The sequence below is a fragment of the Canis aureus genome, chromosome 26 (genome assembly GCF_053574225.1).
Source record: "Canis aureus isolate CA01 chromosome 26, VMU_Caureus_v.1.0, whole genome shotgun sequence".
Classification (NCBI taxonomy): domain Eukaryota; kingdom Metazoa; phylum Chordata; class Mammalia; order Carnivora; family Canidae; genus Canis; species Canis aureus.
Genome location: NC_135636.1, coordinates 49,951,394 through 49,967,829, shown reverse-complemented (window position 1 = coordinate 49,967,829; position 16,436 = coordinate 49,951,394). Strand labels below are relative to the sequence as shown.

Sequence of the window (16,436 nt, the reverse complement as noted above, 5' to 3'; positions counted from 1 at the left end):
CACAAATACGTTCACTAGGATCAGGACATGTACGTACACGTGACCACCGATACCCCTATCACAACCCCTATTACATAGGAATATTACACATGAACGCTAACAGGACTGTCGCTGCTTTTTTCCCCCCTTCTACTTAATAGGGACGCAGACCTTCAGCCAACAACACACGATAAGGAACACCCTCTCCTGGGGCGCCCGGGTGGCTTGGTGGCTGAGCATCTGCCTTCGGCTCAGGGCATGATCCCAGGATCCGGGATCGAGTTCCACGTCGGGCTCCCTGCAGGGAGCCTGCTTCTCCCTCTGCCTCTCTCTCTGTGTCTCTCATGAATAAATTAAAAAAAAAAAAAAAGGAACACCCACTCCAGACTCTGGGCAACATATGCTTGCCTGGAATTGATCTTTTCGGGGTGTATTTCCAGTCTACCGACACCAGGAGCCCAGCAGACTCTCCGCTGCAGAAGCGAGCTCACTGACGGGGCCTCCCTGAGCTCAGCTTGGCCGCTGAGTTGTGACTATTAACATCCAAGCTGTGCTCATACCTACACTCGGGAGCTAAAAATAGAGCAGAACGCAGAGCCGTGGTGTAAAATGCAGGCTTTGCCCTGGGATACGAGATAATGGATGTCCTATTTCTGGCGCTCTCTGTTGCTAAATAAAGCCTCAGGTCCCGGACTGTAGGAAGTTCATTCCTGGGAAGGGAAGCTCATCTGCCAGCACCCGCTCCTAGAAACACGGCTGGTTCGAGAAAGGGGAGCCGTGCTGCTCGCAGCTGACATCATCTCACATCATCTGCCTTTACTTAAAAACATTCCGCACCTTTGTGCATTTGGGGGACCGGGTTCACGGGTGTCAGACTCATTGCGCTCTTCGGTAACTTTTTTTTAAAAGGAAGATTTGTCTCGCATTTGGACGGTTCAGAAAAGGACACGAAGCCCTTTTATGTTCTTGGTTCATAATCCAAAGGATAAAGCAGGAGAAAGCACACTTGGAAGCTCTCCTCACAAAGTTGATGATACAATCAAGAAAAAAATTGTGTTGGGGCGTCTGGGGGGCTCCGTCGGCCACATGCCGGCTCAGCTCACGATCCCGGGACCCTGGGATCGAGTCCCGCGTCGGGCTCGGCGCTCAGTGCGGAGTCTGCGCCTCCCCCCGCCTCCCCTGCTCATGTTCTCTCTCTCTTTCTCTCTTTCTCTAACAAATAAAATCTTTAAAAAAAAAAAAAAAAGGAAAAAATCGTGGGAGTATCAATATAAGGCCAATGATGGGATTTTAAGTCATGACATGAGGCGAATTCCTCACATTTCTTATAAACAGGCCATGGACAAATGCCAGGCGCAGCCTCCATGTGAAAACGGTAACAAAACAACTGAATCGTAGGTTTTCATCACCAACAGCGTCCCCACCACGGTCTCACGGTGCCGCAGGTGTTCCGGAGAGTGGCTCCCCGAAGGCGGCCAGCAGGGGAGCTGCTCTGTCGGGTGCCAGCCCCAAGAAGTCCCCCCTCAACCAAGCCTGTGGGTTCTCTCTCAGCAACATAGAGAGATGGGTAATGGGTTCGTGGACCCAGACCCAGAAAACTCCGCGCCTTATGCAAACCCGGGGATCCCTGACCATAGCGCCTCCATTCCCCGCTGTTCTGCAAACAGGGCCAGGGGCTTGGACAGCCACATTCCCGCCGTCTGCGGGTCACCAGAGGTGCACGGTTGCCTCCGATGCAGGGCTCAGATCACGGCCCGCGGAGCTGGGCAAGCTTTGGCGCTCTCCCTCCCAAGAGTCGTGTTGGAAAGCGGATCCCCCCTCAGCGAGCGTCCTTCCCAGGGAAACGAGGACAGCGGCGCCACACCACACGGCTGGTGGCCACCAACGTGCGCACGCGAGCGAACCCCGTGTACGCTGCGGGGCCCTGACGAGGGACTGCCGGGTTTGGGATCGTCAGCTGCAAAGTGGCCACTGTGTCCGATTCATGAAGGACACCCAAGGCCGAGTCCTGAGCGTCCCTCGGACCCGATCACAGTAAGCGATCAGGGGAGCAGATACGCCGTGACGACATTCTAAGCATCGATTTCGGGCAGGAAACACAGTTTTCTTCAAACACCTTTGAAGCCCGTGCCAGCGGCCGGTGATGATGCTGGACGGGATATGGATGGTTGCCCTATTTGCTCAGCGCCACACAACAGAACGAAACAGTCACCCACGCCCCCTCCCCCCCATGGGCACCCCGATGGCTCAGCAGTTTAGCGCCTCCTTCAGCCCAGGGCCTGATCCTGGGGTCCCGGGATCGAGTCCTGCATCAGGCTCCCTGCATGGAGCCTGCTTCTCCCTCTGCCTGTGTCTCTGCCTCCACCCACCCCCTCTCTGTATCTCTCATTAATAAAAAATAAAAAATAAGAAAAGCTCCCCCCCCTTCCCCCGAGAGCTAGCAGAGAGTTTTGCAGGTGCTCCCTCCCCCTCAGGGCACTTGAGAAGCTCCTGAGCTCTGGGCACACCTGCCCGGTTCGGGGGGAAGGTGGGACTGGCACGGCCACAGCGGAGGAGCCCGTTCCCCCCGCGCCCAGGCGGGTGCACGCGGTCCCCGTTATCCACTCACCACCTGCATTCGCCGAGCACCGGTTCTATTTTTAAGGCTCTGACGTTTACTCCCAAAGAAAGGCCAATACGATGGGAGGCGCCTGCTGGCGGGAGGACCTGGCGACCCGGCAGCGGGCACGAGCCCTCCCCGGAGGGCTCGCGGGGAAGCCCCCGCCCCAGGTCCCACCTGCCTGCCGACTCCCGGCCTGGGGCTGTGGGGCACCTGTGACTTAGTGGATTTAGGAATAAGTGGTGGAATTTTTAAGAATTCAGATAGTTGGCAACTGACACAGCTGGACTTTCCTGGTCTCGCTGGTCAATCAGGGAATCCCTGACAAGCTTGTCCTTAAATCCTCAGGTGTGGCCAAGTTCACACAACACGGAAGAGGGGGGGCCGTCTCTGACGTCTGACAACAGAGACAGGAATCCCTTATCTCAGGGTGGAAGCACAGAGTCCTGTCCAGCCACGGCCCTAACTTTATGAAAAGGGGTTCACCGTAAAACAAACAACAACAACAACAACAAAAAACCCAAACTCCAAATATCTGTATCATTCATCACGTAAAGAGGAGAAAAAGAATGAAAATACTTGAAGGATCCAGGCTGAGAGTCTGTCGACCAGACCGAGAACTCTCTGAGAAACACTTCTGGGGGGCTTTCCCGCCCGAAACCACCGGGACTTTAATGACACAGAGCAGGGTCCTCTGTACCGTGGAGGCGGGTGTGGACGCTACAGTCACACACCCGCCTGGACACGCGGGCGGCGAGGAGCCGGGCGGACCGGGGCTGGGATGGTGGGTTCCCCAGGGTTTCCCCGGACCCTGCGGCCTTCTGCTGCCCCCCTGACCCCGCAGCACCCCGGGGCCACGTCCCCGCACCCTGGGGCTTCTGACACTGTGCACCCCTGGCCTGTGACCTCTGCGGCCCTCAGGACTCCCCTCCCAAGCCGCCAGGGGAACCTGCCCGAAACCCACCCGGGATGCGGGATGCAAGGAGGCTGCTGAGCCTTCCCCTAACCGGGATACCCCGCCGGGAGGAGAGCTGAGCTGTCTTTGCTTCCCTCTTCCTTTTAAGGGGGAGATCTCGAGGACACAACTTTCCCTGTGGGCTGGGCTCGGGCGCGCACCTGCCGCACCTGCCGCACCTGAGGGCGGAGCCAGGGCCCTCCGCTACTCACGTTTCAGGATGTTTCTCCTCTCCAGCTCCTCCACGGCGGGTCTCTGGCTCAGCCGTCTGCGGAAAAACACCAGGATTACGTTCTGCACCATGGTGGCCGCCGCAGACCCCACCTGGGCTGTGCCAGGGGCAGAGGTGGCCGCGCCCGGAGATCCAAGACCGCGTCCCCACAGCCGGAGGAGGGGAGGGGACCTGCCGCGGGGCCCCCTGCCGGCCAATCCCGCGGCTCCGTGGAGCGGTCGCCCTCTGTCACGGAGCTCCTCCGGGGGCGGCCCCCGCGCCTCCTCGGGACGTGCAGCTCATTCCCAGACCTGCCGATCGCCGCCACTGGAGGGACGACCCCTGGGACGGAGGAAACCCCTCCTGCCCGGGCCGAGCATGGGCGGCCGCTGCCGCAGCTGCCTGTCGCCGCGGCACCTGTCCCGCTCCCGTCCCAAGCAGCCCTGCCGGCAGCCCTCGCAGGGGGAGTGACGGGAGCGCCGCCTCTCCTCCCCCTGCTCCTCCTCCCCCTCCTCCCCCTGCTCCTCCCCCTCCCCTCTGAGCCGAGCTGCAGCCCAGGGAGGGGCGGCCCCACCCGCCTCCCCGAGGCCCCGGTCCCCCCGGTCCCCCCACCGCCCGACCCCACCCGCACCCCTCCTGGGCGGGCGGAGGACGAGCCTTTCCAGCGGTTTCGCAGTGAAGGACTCGGAAGATCCAGCCAAAAACAAATACATAAAATAAATAAAAGGCTTGTCAGGGGAGAGAGGCGTAATTAGCCAAAACCAGCGCCAAGCTCCAATTATTTCTGTGACTCCGATAATGCTGTCCCTGGGTCGGAGCCAGGAGCCGTCCCACTTCCGGACGGTTCGCCACCGCGGGAGACAACGGGGCTGAGCACGGGCACGCCCAGAATCCGGGGCCACAGCCCTGCGCCCCAAAGAGGACGCGGCCTCCAGAAATACTTGTCTCCTCTCCAGGAGCCCTGTCCCGGCACAAAGCCGAGGGCGTCCCCAGGGCCCGGCCGCTCCTCCCTCCGGGGGCACAGCCGGCGGCGGGCTCGGTGGGTGCCTGGGGGGGTGGCTGGGGGGCGGCTGGGGGGCGGCTGGGGGGCGGCTGGCTGCCTGACATCTCGCCCCCATGTCTGCAGGGACCTGCCCCTGCCCCCCGACGCCACCGGGCGGGGACCCCAAGGCTCCGATCTCCCTCTCAGCAGAGGCGGGTGTTTGCCCAGAGCCAGGAGTCCCCACCTCCGACAAGGCTCTGCACAAGTCCCCCCTGCCCTGCAAGGCTCCGGGCTGAGGAGGGAGGGAGGCAGACAAACAGTAATAAAAAAAGAAAAATGAACAAAACCATTCCAGAGAGCGTATCGCCCCGGAGGGCGTAGACAGGGCCTGTGACAAACGAGCGACCGGGCAGGGGGAGAGGGCTTAGGGGAGACCCGCTCCCTGAGACCCACACGAAGAGGAGCCAGCCAGGGGAAGGCCACACCTCTCTGGCTGCAGGGTCCCCCCTTCACACTGGGGCCTGAACACGGTGGCAGGGTGGGGGCAATCACGGAGGCTTCGTGGAAGGGGAAACTCTGGGCAGAGCGGTGCAGAGTCCATAGGAGGGGAGGGTACAGCGGCCGGTGACTGGGCCGCCTGCGGGGACTCTGGAGGACGGAGGCCAGAGTTCCTTGGCCCGAGGAGCACCCCAAACCTCCACTGGCACCCCCCGCCCCGCCGCTTCTTGCTGGGGGCCTGTCTTCTCTTCCAAGGTGACAGCCAATCGCAGGCTCGCCCAGGAGCCCGAGACCCAGGGAGCCGACGCGCCAGGCACCTGGCGAGGCCGGCTCGGCACCCAGCAGGCTCTTACAAGACGCCTCGCAAACCCACCCCGGGCGCTGCCAACCGGCCAGGGACGGGGTTCCCAGAGAGGCACGTCGCCCAATTCCCGGGTCCCTAAAGAGCGGGGACAGCTCGCCGCCAAGATCTAGGCCATCGGCCCGGGTGGGGTCGAGCTGCGCCTTGCGGGGCTGCAGCTGGCAGGGGCCTCCTCCTGGATGTCACCGGGCGGGGCGCCTCCGACAGAGCTGGACGGGGCAGTCCTGGGGGAACGGGGCGGGCTGCTGGGGGGGGGACAGGGGAGCAGTCCTGAGGGGGACATAGGGGGGTGCGGGGGGGACGGGGGGCAGTCCTGGGGGGGACATGGGGGGCTGCGGAGGGGGATAGGGGAGCAGTCCTGGGGGGACAGAGCAGGCTGCAGGGGGGGTGACAGGGGAGCAGTCCTGGGGGGATGGGGCGGGCTGCAAGGGGGGTGACAGGGGGCAGTCCTGGGGGGGGATATGGGGGGCTGCAGAGTAGGGGACAGGGGAGCAGTCCTGGGGGGGACGGGGCGGGCTGTGGAGGGCCAGGGACAGGGGGCAGTCCTGTGGGGGACAAGCAGGCTGCGGATGGACAGGGATGGGAGGCGTCCTGGGGGGATGCAGTGGGCTGCGGAGGGGTGAGGACGGGGGCAGTCCTGGGGGGGACCGAGAGGCTGCAGAGGGGGCAGGGGGCACGCCAAGAGCAGATGGGCTCGGCAGCCCCCTCTGGACCCTGCAGGCTGCTGTCCACGCAGGACAGAACCCACCACAAGGAGGCACTGGCCTTCCCAGGGCCGGGACCCCCTCGGGCAGGAAGGCGGGTGCTGCACACCCACGAGTGGCCAAGGGCCCCGTGAAATGTTCAGCACGCAGGGAGGGTGCTGGCCTGGGGGCAAGAAGGCTGCAGACTCCAAATTCACAGCCAGGAGTCGGAGCCCACGCGCCACGACGCTCCGTCCACTTGTGCCTGCACCTCGGCCCCGCTCGCCGCTGGGGGTGAGGCTCCCAGACGCACGAGGGGCAGCAAGCCCACCACCGTGCAAGCAGACGGCAGGACGACAGCTGCGTTCCAGAGCAGGCCGTGAGGGCTCGGAGACGCAGACGGGTCGGGCTCACCGCCCGGGGACCCCAGGGCCGGCACACAGGTGACCACTCGCAGCGAGTCCAGGGGGCACTCGAGCGAGGGAGACGCCTGCCCGTGTGGGGCCCCGGGCACCTGCACCCCGGAGCCTCGTGGCCAGGGGCCCTCAGAGGCCCTGCAGACACACCCCAGGGTGGCTGGGCTGGGAGCGGGGGGCGAGGCCGCGGGGAGGGGTGCGGGCGGGCTCCGGCACCCGAGGGATTCCCCAGCTCCTCCTGGAGGCTCCCCCCATTCAGAAGCGCACCCCAGAGAGTGACAAGTGACGCGCAGGTGCCGCTGGGGAAGACACGGACTATTTCTGACTCTTCCCACGGAGAAAGCTTCAGTGTGGCAGCTAATTACGGCTCCGTGGGGGCGCGGCGCCCAGAAAAGCCGCGTGGGGGGAGAGAGGCTCCTGCTCGCTCGTCTCCCTGGCTTCATCCCCGTCTGTGCACATGGGAGAGGAGGGGACGCCAGCGCCAGCCCAGGGCCGGGAATGTGCCGGACGGGCCCCCGGGGCTGGAACAGGAGCCTCGGTAGGGAGCAGCCAGCCAAGGGCGAGCCGAGGGGTGTGGACCTGGGGGGACACGTACGCACGTCGGCGGGGGTGTCCCCACGAGGAGCCTCCTGCCTGCCCCGGGACAGATCTGTGCTAGACACCTGCGCCACACCCGACCCTGTGCTGGGAGCACGGGGAACAAGGGAGGACGCGGGAGATGGAGGATGGAGTGGGCACGGCGCATGGCAGTGAGGGGAGGTGCCACAGCAGCCGGCAACCAGGGTGCCGCGTGGGCCTTGCGAGACAAAGGACGTAGTCGCACCCTCCTTGAGGCTCTGGCTCTGCACGACGGGCTCACGTCTCCATCCCACCGGCCCCAAGGGCCCGTCGAGGCCGGGGCACCTGCTACCGCCCCCCCGACCTGGGCCCCCAGCCCCCAGCCCTCACCTGCCCCAGAGACGCGGAAGACGAGGGCCCAGTGCACAAACGGAATCGACGCTGCTCACCTGGGGGCTGCTTCCAGCCCCAACCCGAGGGGCTCAATCTCTAACCTGCTGGCAGCCTCCGCGCCGGCCAGGACCCCCAGGAAGACTCCTCCATCAGACCCGCCTCCATTCGTCCCTCCATCAGACACTCAGACCTCCCCCCACCAGGGCCTGCACCAGCGTAGATGCGGGGTGGGGCCTGTGCCCAGCCATCCGCTGCGCCGTCACGCGGCCCCCACCCCATCCACTGCCCAGGGACCGCGGGCTGGAGAAGCTGACCTGGGCCAGCGGCGCAGGGACCTCCGTGCTCCCCACACCCCGAGCCCCCCGCACCCAGGCAGGGCTGAGCGGCTGGCTCGGAGCAGGGGCCGGGAGCAGGAGAGCTGCTGCATCTGCACCGGGCCTAGAAGAGCCGCGGGAACCTCCATGGGGCCCCCTCCCCTCCATGGGCACCTGGGCCTCCAGAAGGCAGAGGCTCCATCCTGAGCAGCCCAGGCCACCTCCGCATCCACGGAGGCGGAGGACGGCGCCCTGGAGGCTCGCCCTGACCACGATGGACTCCGCACGGAGAAATCCACCTGTGCTGGGCGAGGGCACTGAGGTTTGGGGTGTCGCCACAGCACCGTCTGACTTCGGGAGGTACAGCTCAGGCCACAGCTGGCTGTGACCCTGGCCCTGCTCCCCCAGGGCACCCTACTCCCCAGGGAACCTAGACCCCCAGGGTACCCAGCTCCCCCCACAAGGCCCTCAGCCCCCCCAGGGTACCCTGCCCCTTCAGGAAACTCTGCATCCCCAGGGCACCTGCCTCCCAGGGCCCCCTGGCCCCCATTCCATGGCACCCTGACCCCTCCAGGGCACCAGGCCACACAGGCCAGGCCCTGCCTCCCGCCTCCATCTGCAGCCCGGACCAGCCCAGAGCCTTCGGCCGACCGAGGTGCGTCCGGGGCAGGGAGCATGGAAGTCCAGGCGGATCAAAGGCGTGGGTGCCCCTCTGCCCCACACCACTGGGGTCAGGGGGCAGCCTGGCCACCAGACCCACCAAGGCTCCGCCGTCCAATGCACACCTGCCCAGGGCTTGGCCAGACCCCAAGAGCACGGCCCCAGCACCGTCCAAGGACTGGACTGGGGGGCCCAGGCTTCGATGAGGCCCACGAACCTCAACTCTGTGATCTGCTCCGGTGCTTGTGACGGCCTCACCACCTCTCATCTGCCAGAGAAACTGAGTCACAGGGATCCCAAACTCCCGGTCACCCCGACCCCTGTAAAAAGCGGCACCTTCAGCACGCTCGCTGGACGTCTTCCTTGGCCGGCAGCCGCCCCGTGGGACAGCCCACTGTCGGGCTCAGCGCTGCACACGGGCCCCACGGCCCTGCCCACCCCCATCGCCGAGGCTCCCACCCAGGGGGCGCCCCCAGGCTCGCCTTTGCCTCAGACCCTATCACCCATTGATGAGCATCGTCTGCCAGAAAAGCCACAGAGCCCCCCAACCCTGGTCTTCAGAGAACAGCTAATGAGACCCCAGGGAAGCCTCTGGAAACCCTGCTCCGGGGCCCATGCTTGCCTATGCCCAGGGGGACACGGTTCCTCTGCCTGCAGAGCACGGAGCACCCAGGAAAGGGCACCGCGGGGCCTCAGAGGGACCCTGGGCCTCCTCCGTGCCCCTGGGATCGTGTTGGGGACCAGGCCACGCTCCGCTCGCTCCTGCACGTCCCGCCCTGGCCCAGCTTGTCCTCAACACTCAGCCCTGATGGGGCCCTGACTGGATTCACACCTGCCCGCAGAAGTGCTTTCGGGGCACAGCAGTGGCTGCCAAGGTGAGGGGCGTGCATCTCGGCCTGGGTCACTGTGACCTTCAGTCTTGACCCCGCCACCCTCCAGCTCGGTGACATGAGTGGCCACCCGGGGCTCCTCACCTGCTCTTTCCTCCCCTGAAAACAGGAGGATGACCACGCTCACCTCACGGGGTGGCTGCCTGTTATGGGAACCCGCCAGGACCCTGGCGTCCAGCAGGCCCAGCACCCAGGAGCCCGGCATCCAGGAGCCCAGCGCCCAGCAGGCCCAGCGCCCAGAAGCCCAGCGCCCAGCAGGCTCAGTGCCCAGGAGCCTGGCACCCAGCAGGCCCAGAGCCCAGGAGCCCAGCACCCAGCAGGCACAGCACCCAGAAGCCCAGCGCCCAGCAGGCCCAGAGCCCAGCAAGCCCAGTGCCCAGGAGCCTGGCACCCAGCAGGCCCAGCACCCAGAAGCTCAGCAAGCCCGGCATCCGGGAGCCCGGCACCCAGCAGGCCCAGCGCCCAGGAGCCCGGCACCCAGAAGCCCAGCACCCAGGAGCCCGGCACCCAGCAGGCCCAGCGCTCAGGAGCCCGGCACCCAGAAGCCCAGCACCCAGGAGCCCGGCACCCAGCAGGCCCAGGGCTGAGGCAGCTCCTGAGCGGCCCAAATGGCACTGGGCTGCAGGGAACCGGGAGCCACAGAGGGACAGCAGGCCCGGCTCGGGGGGCGCGTGGGTCGCGGGCAGGATGCCCCAGCTGCCAGCACAGCCCACTTCGGACGTGAGCCCCAAACCCCCACTTCACCCAGGGCTGAGGTTCAAGCCCATGACCACCATCACCTCGACGTCACCTCGGTGTCCCCTCGGCATCCCCTCAGTGTCCCGCGAGAAGCGAGAAGGGATTCCCTCCGAGGAGGCAACGGGCCTTTCTGGAGAAGCCGCAGCTGCCGAGCAGACAACTCCACACCCACGGGCCGCCGGGCTATTCTGGGAGCGCCCCCCCCCGAATGCCGATCCCGCCGCCCCGCCAGCCTGGAGGCACCAAGGCGGGCTGGCACCCCTCCCTGGGACGGCATCCCCGGTGGGGCGGCGTCTCTGCAGTCATTCCACGGGGATTCCTCACGCCCCACGCGGGCCCCTGCGGTGCGCTGGCTTCGGGGAGCACCCACGGGGAGCTGTCGGGCAGCAGACCCACCGGGGCTTGGGGCCAGCCTGAGAGGGGGGTCGGGGGGCGAGGGGCCTCTCGAGGGGGTGCCCCAAAGACCAGGCCACAGAAAGGGCAGGGACAGGCTGCAGGCTCGGAGGGAGTGAGCCTGCCACGCTGGGGAACAGGTGTTCCCCCAAACCGCAGCCCCCTGCGTCCTTGCAGCGACCCCATGCTGGGACGGTCCCGGGCTGTGCGGAAACATCCAGAACGAGGCCCGTCCACAGCGGGAGGGGGCGGCGGGAGGAGAGGTGAGGAGGAAGGCAAGATACCAGGATTGTGTCAGGAGACGGAGCCCGAGGCCTGGGTCCGACACAGCAGCGGGCGGCCTCAGATCAGCCTGTACAGGATGCGCCCCCGCGCTGCCCACCCCTGGGGAGATGGAGGCAGGGGGCACGCGCACCCCGCACAGCGCACGAAGCTGGCCTGTTAGGGCCCGACACTCGTCCACCCGGCCTCTATCGTCCCCCTGACTCCCTACGGCCGCTGCCACAACCCCAGCACCTCGCGCAGGGCCGGCCGCCCCACCGGGGGTCCTGGGACATGCCAAGTCTCCCTGGGCCCCGGGCTGCTGCCGCGGTGAGCGTGTGAAGCCCACAGCCCCCACCCTCCCAGATCCCACTCAAGCAACAGCCACGACCACAGGTCACCGGGCCACGTGCACAGCGCCGCAGGGAGAAAGGCGGGAAATTCAGCGTTGGCCAGGGTGTAGACCAAGAGTCCCCCATCCCCGTCGGCAGGACCGTCCGCGCCGTCTACCAAGATTATAAACATCCGCATCCTTTGACCCGACGGTTCCAGGTCCAGGTAGATGGTTTCTGAAATGCTCCTACGGGTGCAGACACGTTACAGCCAAACGCACGGCAGAGGCTTTACACCCATTTAGGGTCTGGACAAAGAACACCCCTCCCCCGGGTGCCACAGTGGAGGTATTTTGCACACGCCAGCATCCTGGCTGTCCTGGATGCTCTGGGTGGGCCTGGTCCAAGCAGGTGAAAGGTTTTTCGAGCTGGGCTCAGGCTCTCCGGTGATGAAGTCCGCCCGAGGACCGCGGCCTGTGCCCGAGGGCTCCAGCCCTTCCCGACAGCCCCCATCACGGACTCCAGACCTGCCTCGCCAGCCCTGGAGTCGCCCTCACCCATGCCCACACTTTGCAATAAATCCTTCTTTGTCTCCCACCGAGTCTGTGTCCAGGCTGGACCCCAAGGCCGTGCTCGGCCCGCGGCCACGGCCCCCTTGCATCTGGTCTCAACAGTGAGCTCTGCGCCCATCGGGTTCCCAACCCCGCGCACGCCAGGTGTACTTCTGTTTACTATCAGGTAATTTAATCAAATTTCATGCCCGTTGATTAAGTGACTTAATATGGACGTAAAAGGAAAACATTTCTGTGAGCACAGGGTGGCGTGCTTGGAGTCAGGAAAGCCAAGGCGCTAACAATAGTGCCGTCGGCTAGCGCGGGAGAGGGAGCAGAAGTGACGGGAGGGAATAGAAAACTCTAGAAGGATTCCGCGCTTGGATCCTTCCAAGTGCCTCCAAATGCTCTCTCCTCTCCGGAGAAACCGGCACTAGAAACGGGACGAGGCGCGTCCCACGTCGGTGTCCTGGAAGCCCTCAATGGAACGGTCCCGATGCTCACCTCGGACGACTTGGGCTAAAATAAAGCATTGGGAGCAAGAACGGATCGTGTTTATGATTTTTGCACGAATCACCAGCGTCTCGCTCTGTCCCGTCTCGCTCAGGGCGCAGGGCAGGGGCTCGCGGTGCTGCGGGACACGGGCCAGAACTGGACGGCACAACCCCAAGGCAACTGGAAGCGAGGGACCCCTTGAAACCACCCTGGAGGGATCCCTGGGTGGCGCAGCGGTTTGGTGCCTGCCTTTGGCCCAGGGCGCGATCCTGGAGACCCGGGATCGAATCCCACGTCAGGCTCCCGGTGCATGGAGCCTGCTTCTCCCTCTGCCTGTCTCTCTTTCTCTCCCTCTCTGTGACTATCATAAATAAATAAAAAATAAAAAAAATTTAAAAAAAAAAGAAAACACCCTGGATTTTACCAAAGCAACCGGCGACCCTATACGCTCACGGTTTCACCGGGACACGGAACTCCATGGACGCACGAGGGGGCAGCTGGCCCTCCCAGCCCAGAGAGGAAGCAGGGGCAGGGGTGGGGGCCCCGGGCCCCGATGGCAGCACTTCCCGAGTCCCCGCACCTGTCACACGCTGGCTCAGCTGACCCCCTCCCGCCCCGTCCCCTTGTCCTGGAGGCTCCGTGGCTGACGGTGGCACACAGACGTCGCTCAGCAAGTGTCCGTCCTTGACCTGAGAGGTCGTGGGAGGGGCAACGGCCCTGCCCGGGAGGGGACAACAGTGCCTGCCCACGTCACCCCGGCTCCCTGCCCCCTCCCAGCGCGGGGCCGTGCATGGGGCACTCTGCCAAGCCCATGGGGCTCCCCGGAGGTGCGTCCGGATGGCTTCAGAGGCCGCTGCTGCCGAAGGCAAACGCTTCCCTTGCCTCGCTCCTTCGCCTCCACTTCATTCTACCCACGCGGCAAAATTAACCCGAGCCCCGCAGTGGCGGACGGCTGGTTCCCTGCCCGCCCTCCAGGCTCCCTCCCCAGGCAGCACCCAGGAAGCGATTCCGATTCCGCTCAGGGCAGCCTCTTCTCCAGCTGACCGGGGCTTCTCATGCGGAGGAGCATCTGCCAACAGCTGACTGGGCTGGGACCTAAATGTGATGGACCTTCGGGGCTTAAATGTGACGTCCGGAGCTCCTGTGGCCGTCTTAGACCACGGAGGGAGCCTAACTAAGCAGGAAGATAGAAGGGACGGAGGCTCTCGGGGCCTGGGGAACTTCCAGGACAGGCCTTGCCGTCTGCAGCCGTTCCACGAAGCAGAGCGGCTCCCGGCCCGGTGCTCAGAGCCAGCCAGCCCAGGTGGGTTCTCGGCCCCACGGCACCCCCTCGCGCGACTGCGAACGTCTACCTGCCCTGCCCGAGCCACCGTTCCCTCACTGTAAGATCCTGCTCATGTAGTCCCTACACCTTGGGACTGAGCTTTCTCAGTCCGGGGCACATTAACACGACTGTGATAAACGTCGCAGGCTACGGGGGCACAGTTACAAGCACAGCCTCACTCGCTTAGGCTAAGCCCCGATTCCAGGGACAGCAGGGCCGGGTGCGTTTGGTCTGGGCAAATGCCTGTGCGGGTCGTGTGGGGCGCCCGGGCTCTGTCTGCAAGTCCCAGACCACCTGCTCCCCTGGTTTGGGATTCGGGTTTTAGAGATACCCCAGGGAGGTGATGTCATTTTGCATTTTCTTATAAAACATGCCTCACTTTCCTTGACGGACTTCAAGCAGCGAAAACCAAGCACAGGGGACCCTGGGCCCGACTCAAGGTCACGGGCTCACCACGCGGGGATGCAAACAGGGGAGCCTGCGCCCCACACACACGGCGCTCCCTGCCAACCAGGAGCTCCACCCAAAGACCAAGACTTATATTTATGTTCTCTGAGGACTAGATTTGTCAAACTTCGCCGGATTTGGAAGCGCCGTCTCCTGTTGCTTAGCTACCTCCGGCTAAAAGCAGAACGTGCAAGATGCACACTTTACAGACGCGGCTTCGACCGGCCCCCGCTGGCCTTGCCTGCCCCCCAGGCCCCGCAGGGCCGCCGAGCGCCCTCCCTCCAGGCCACAGGTCGCGTCCTACCCTCCCGACAACGTCCCACAGCACACAGCCCCGCCTCCAGCCTCCCTTCTGCATTCTTGCCACCCACCCTTGAGCGTGTCCTCGTAAACGGGGGCGTCCCCCCGACTCTGGAGGCCGTGTACCCCTGGCGATCGGCGCCTCACCCCCGCGGCGGAGCAGGCAGGTGCTGCCAAGCTGACAGCCCAGAGCGTCTGGCAGGACAGAGAAGACCTGACCCCTTGGCACCCTGAGCTTTCTAAACAGAGAGAGAAGCAAAGTCCCAGGAGCTCGCCCGAGATGCCCGGGAGGGCCGCGAAGCCTTCCCTGAAGAAGGAAGAAATGCAAAGAAACTGCTAAGCAGTCGTTGTTCCGAGGATCTCAGGACCTAAAGCTGGACACATACAGCTGCCCCACGCGTCCCAGCGGAGGGGAGCACCACCCCACCCGGGACACGGGCGGGACAGCGGTCCTGAGCATCCTGAGCAGGACCCCACCACTGTGCGGCCACCTCATCTCAGCAGGCGGGGTGCAGTGACCTGGCCGCGGAGGGGGGAGGGCCTCCAGTCCCCTGGCAGGTGGATGGAGCCCGCAGACGTCAAGGGGCCGAGGCCAGTGTTCCCTAAGCACATCCTGCCCGTGAGACCGGATGCCCGGGTGACGCTGCCGAAGGTGACCATGATGAAGGCAGTGATGGAATGAGGACAGGTAGGGGGCTGATGAACACAGAGCCCGGCCCAGGGACGAAGACCCGGAGAAAGATGCTCAAGGTCTGACGAAGACGCAGGTGAAGAAGACGGGGACGTTAATGCTTGGTGACACTTGGGAGGGGCCTGTACATGTCATCACCCCATGATGATGACGCCCCCAGATTGGCCCAGGGATCGGTAACGGGGAGGGACTGCCTCTGGCAGGAACGGAAATGTTCTAGAACTGGTGGCAGGTGCACACGCTATGCTACGGACGCACAGAAAGCACTGAGCCGCGTCCTTTGAAAGGGTGAACTGACTGTACAGAAACTGTAGCTCAGCAAACTGCGAGGACAGAAAGACAGACTCCCTACACCTGTGGGACTCCTCCTCGCTCCTTATTTTTCCCTGGATGCGCCCTCCCTGCCAGGCGGCTCTCAGCACCTCCCGCGTCCTGTCGTAGGGCGTCCATTCTGCAGCCCCGTGGGATGGACTCCTCCAGGAGCACCCCCATTTCACAGCGGAGGAAAGGGGGGGCTGTGCCAGGGCGGTGGTGAGCCGAGGGTCCTACCCAGGCTCTCGGTGCACAGCTGCGCCTCTGCCAGGAGAAGAGGAAGGTTCCCGGGCATTGCACAGGGCGCTGGAGACTACGCTCTGGGCCACGACGCTTCTGCAGCTGGCGCCACATTGGAGCCGGGGCATTACTTCTCTACAGCAGCCCCGCAGCCAAAAATCCCCAGCTCTCAGCACAAACACACAAGGGATTTCAGACCATGGTGCACACGGGTGGCCCCAGGCCAAGTACGGCCCACAGACGTGTTTTATGGGTTCCACAGATGTCTAAAAAAAATGTGAATAGGCTCCCAACATTTAAGTAAAAGGGAGTTTCACATAAGGATAAACATCTCCAGGTTCTCTCGAAGGATCCCACCACGCGGTCTGGTATTCTGGAGGCAACACCCACCCTTGCTGGGTGGCAGGTGCCCTCTTCAGCAAGGACACAGCCCCACCCCCCCACCTGCCACAGATCCTGCCCGGCCCACATCCCTACGGAGCACGTGGGCTGGGACTTCCACTCTGCGAGGTGAGCTGCGGAGACACCGTCTGACTCCCCCTCCGGGGAATCACAGGGTAGAGGGAGTCTCCGTCACTGCAGCAAAACTTCTCCACTCTTCCTCCTGAAAATGCTCGGGAAGCTTGTGGGGCAGCCCTGTGGCCCACCGGCCAGCCAGTGATGGGGACGGGGGGCCTGCGGGGCTCCCACCCCAGGGCCTAGGGACCTGCAGCTGGGCGAGGCCCGGTCGGCTCAGGAGGCCTCGGAGCAGCCGTGCGGCAGCAGGTGCAGAGAGTCTGGGACCAGGACAGAACCAAGGTCCAGAATGAGGAATGCCTGCCCCCGGGCCCACAGGCCCCATTACTCACAGATA

At 64.4% G+C, this 16,436-nt stretch overlaps 1 protein-coding gene across 3 annotated transcripts in view; it reads right to left on the bottom strand.

The window, feature by feature from the left end:
- The window catches only part of PHACTR3 (phosphatase and actin regulator 3), a 210,244-nt gene that overhangs the window by 6,259 nt on the left and 187,549 nt on the right, over positions 1–16,436 (bottom strand). For all 3 annotated transcript variants that reach the window (XM_077873771.1, XM_077873773.1, XM_077873772.1), the window contains exon 9: positions 3,746–3,801. In XM_077873771.1, coding sequence (XP_077729897.1) covers positions 3,746–3,801 — 56 coding nt within the window. The remainder of the gene's footprint in view (positions 1–3,745; positions 3,802–16,436) is intronic.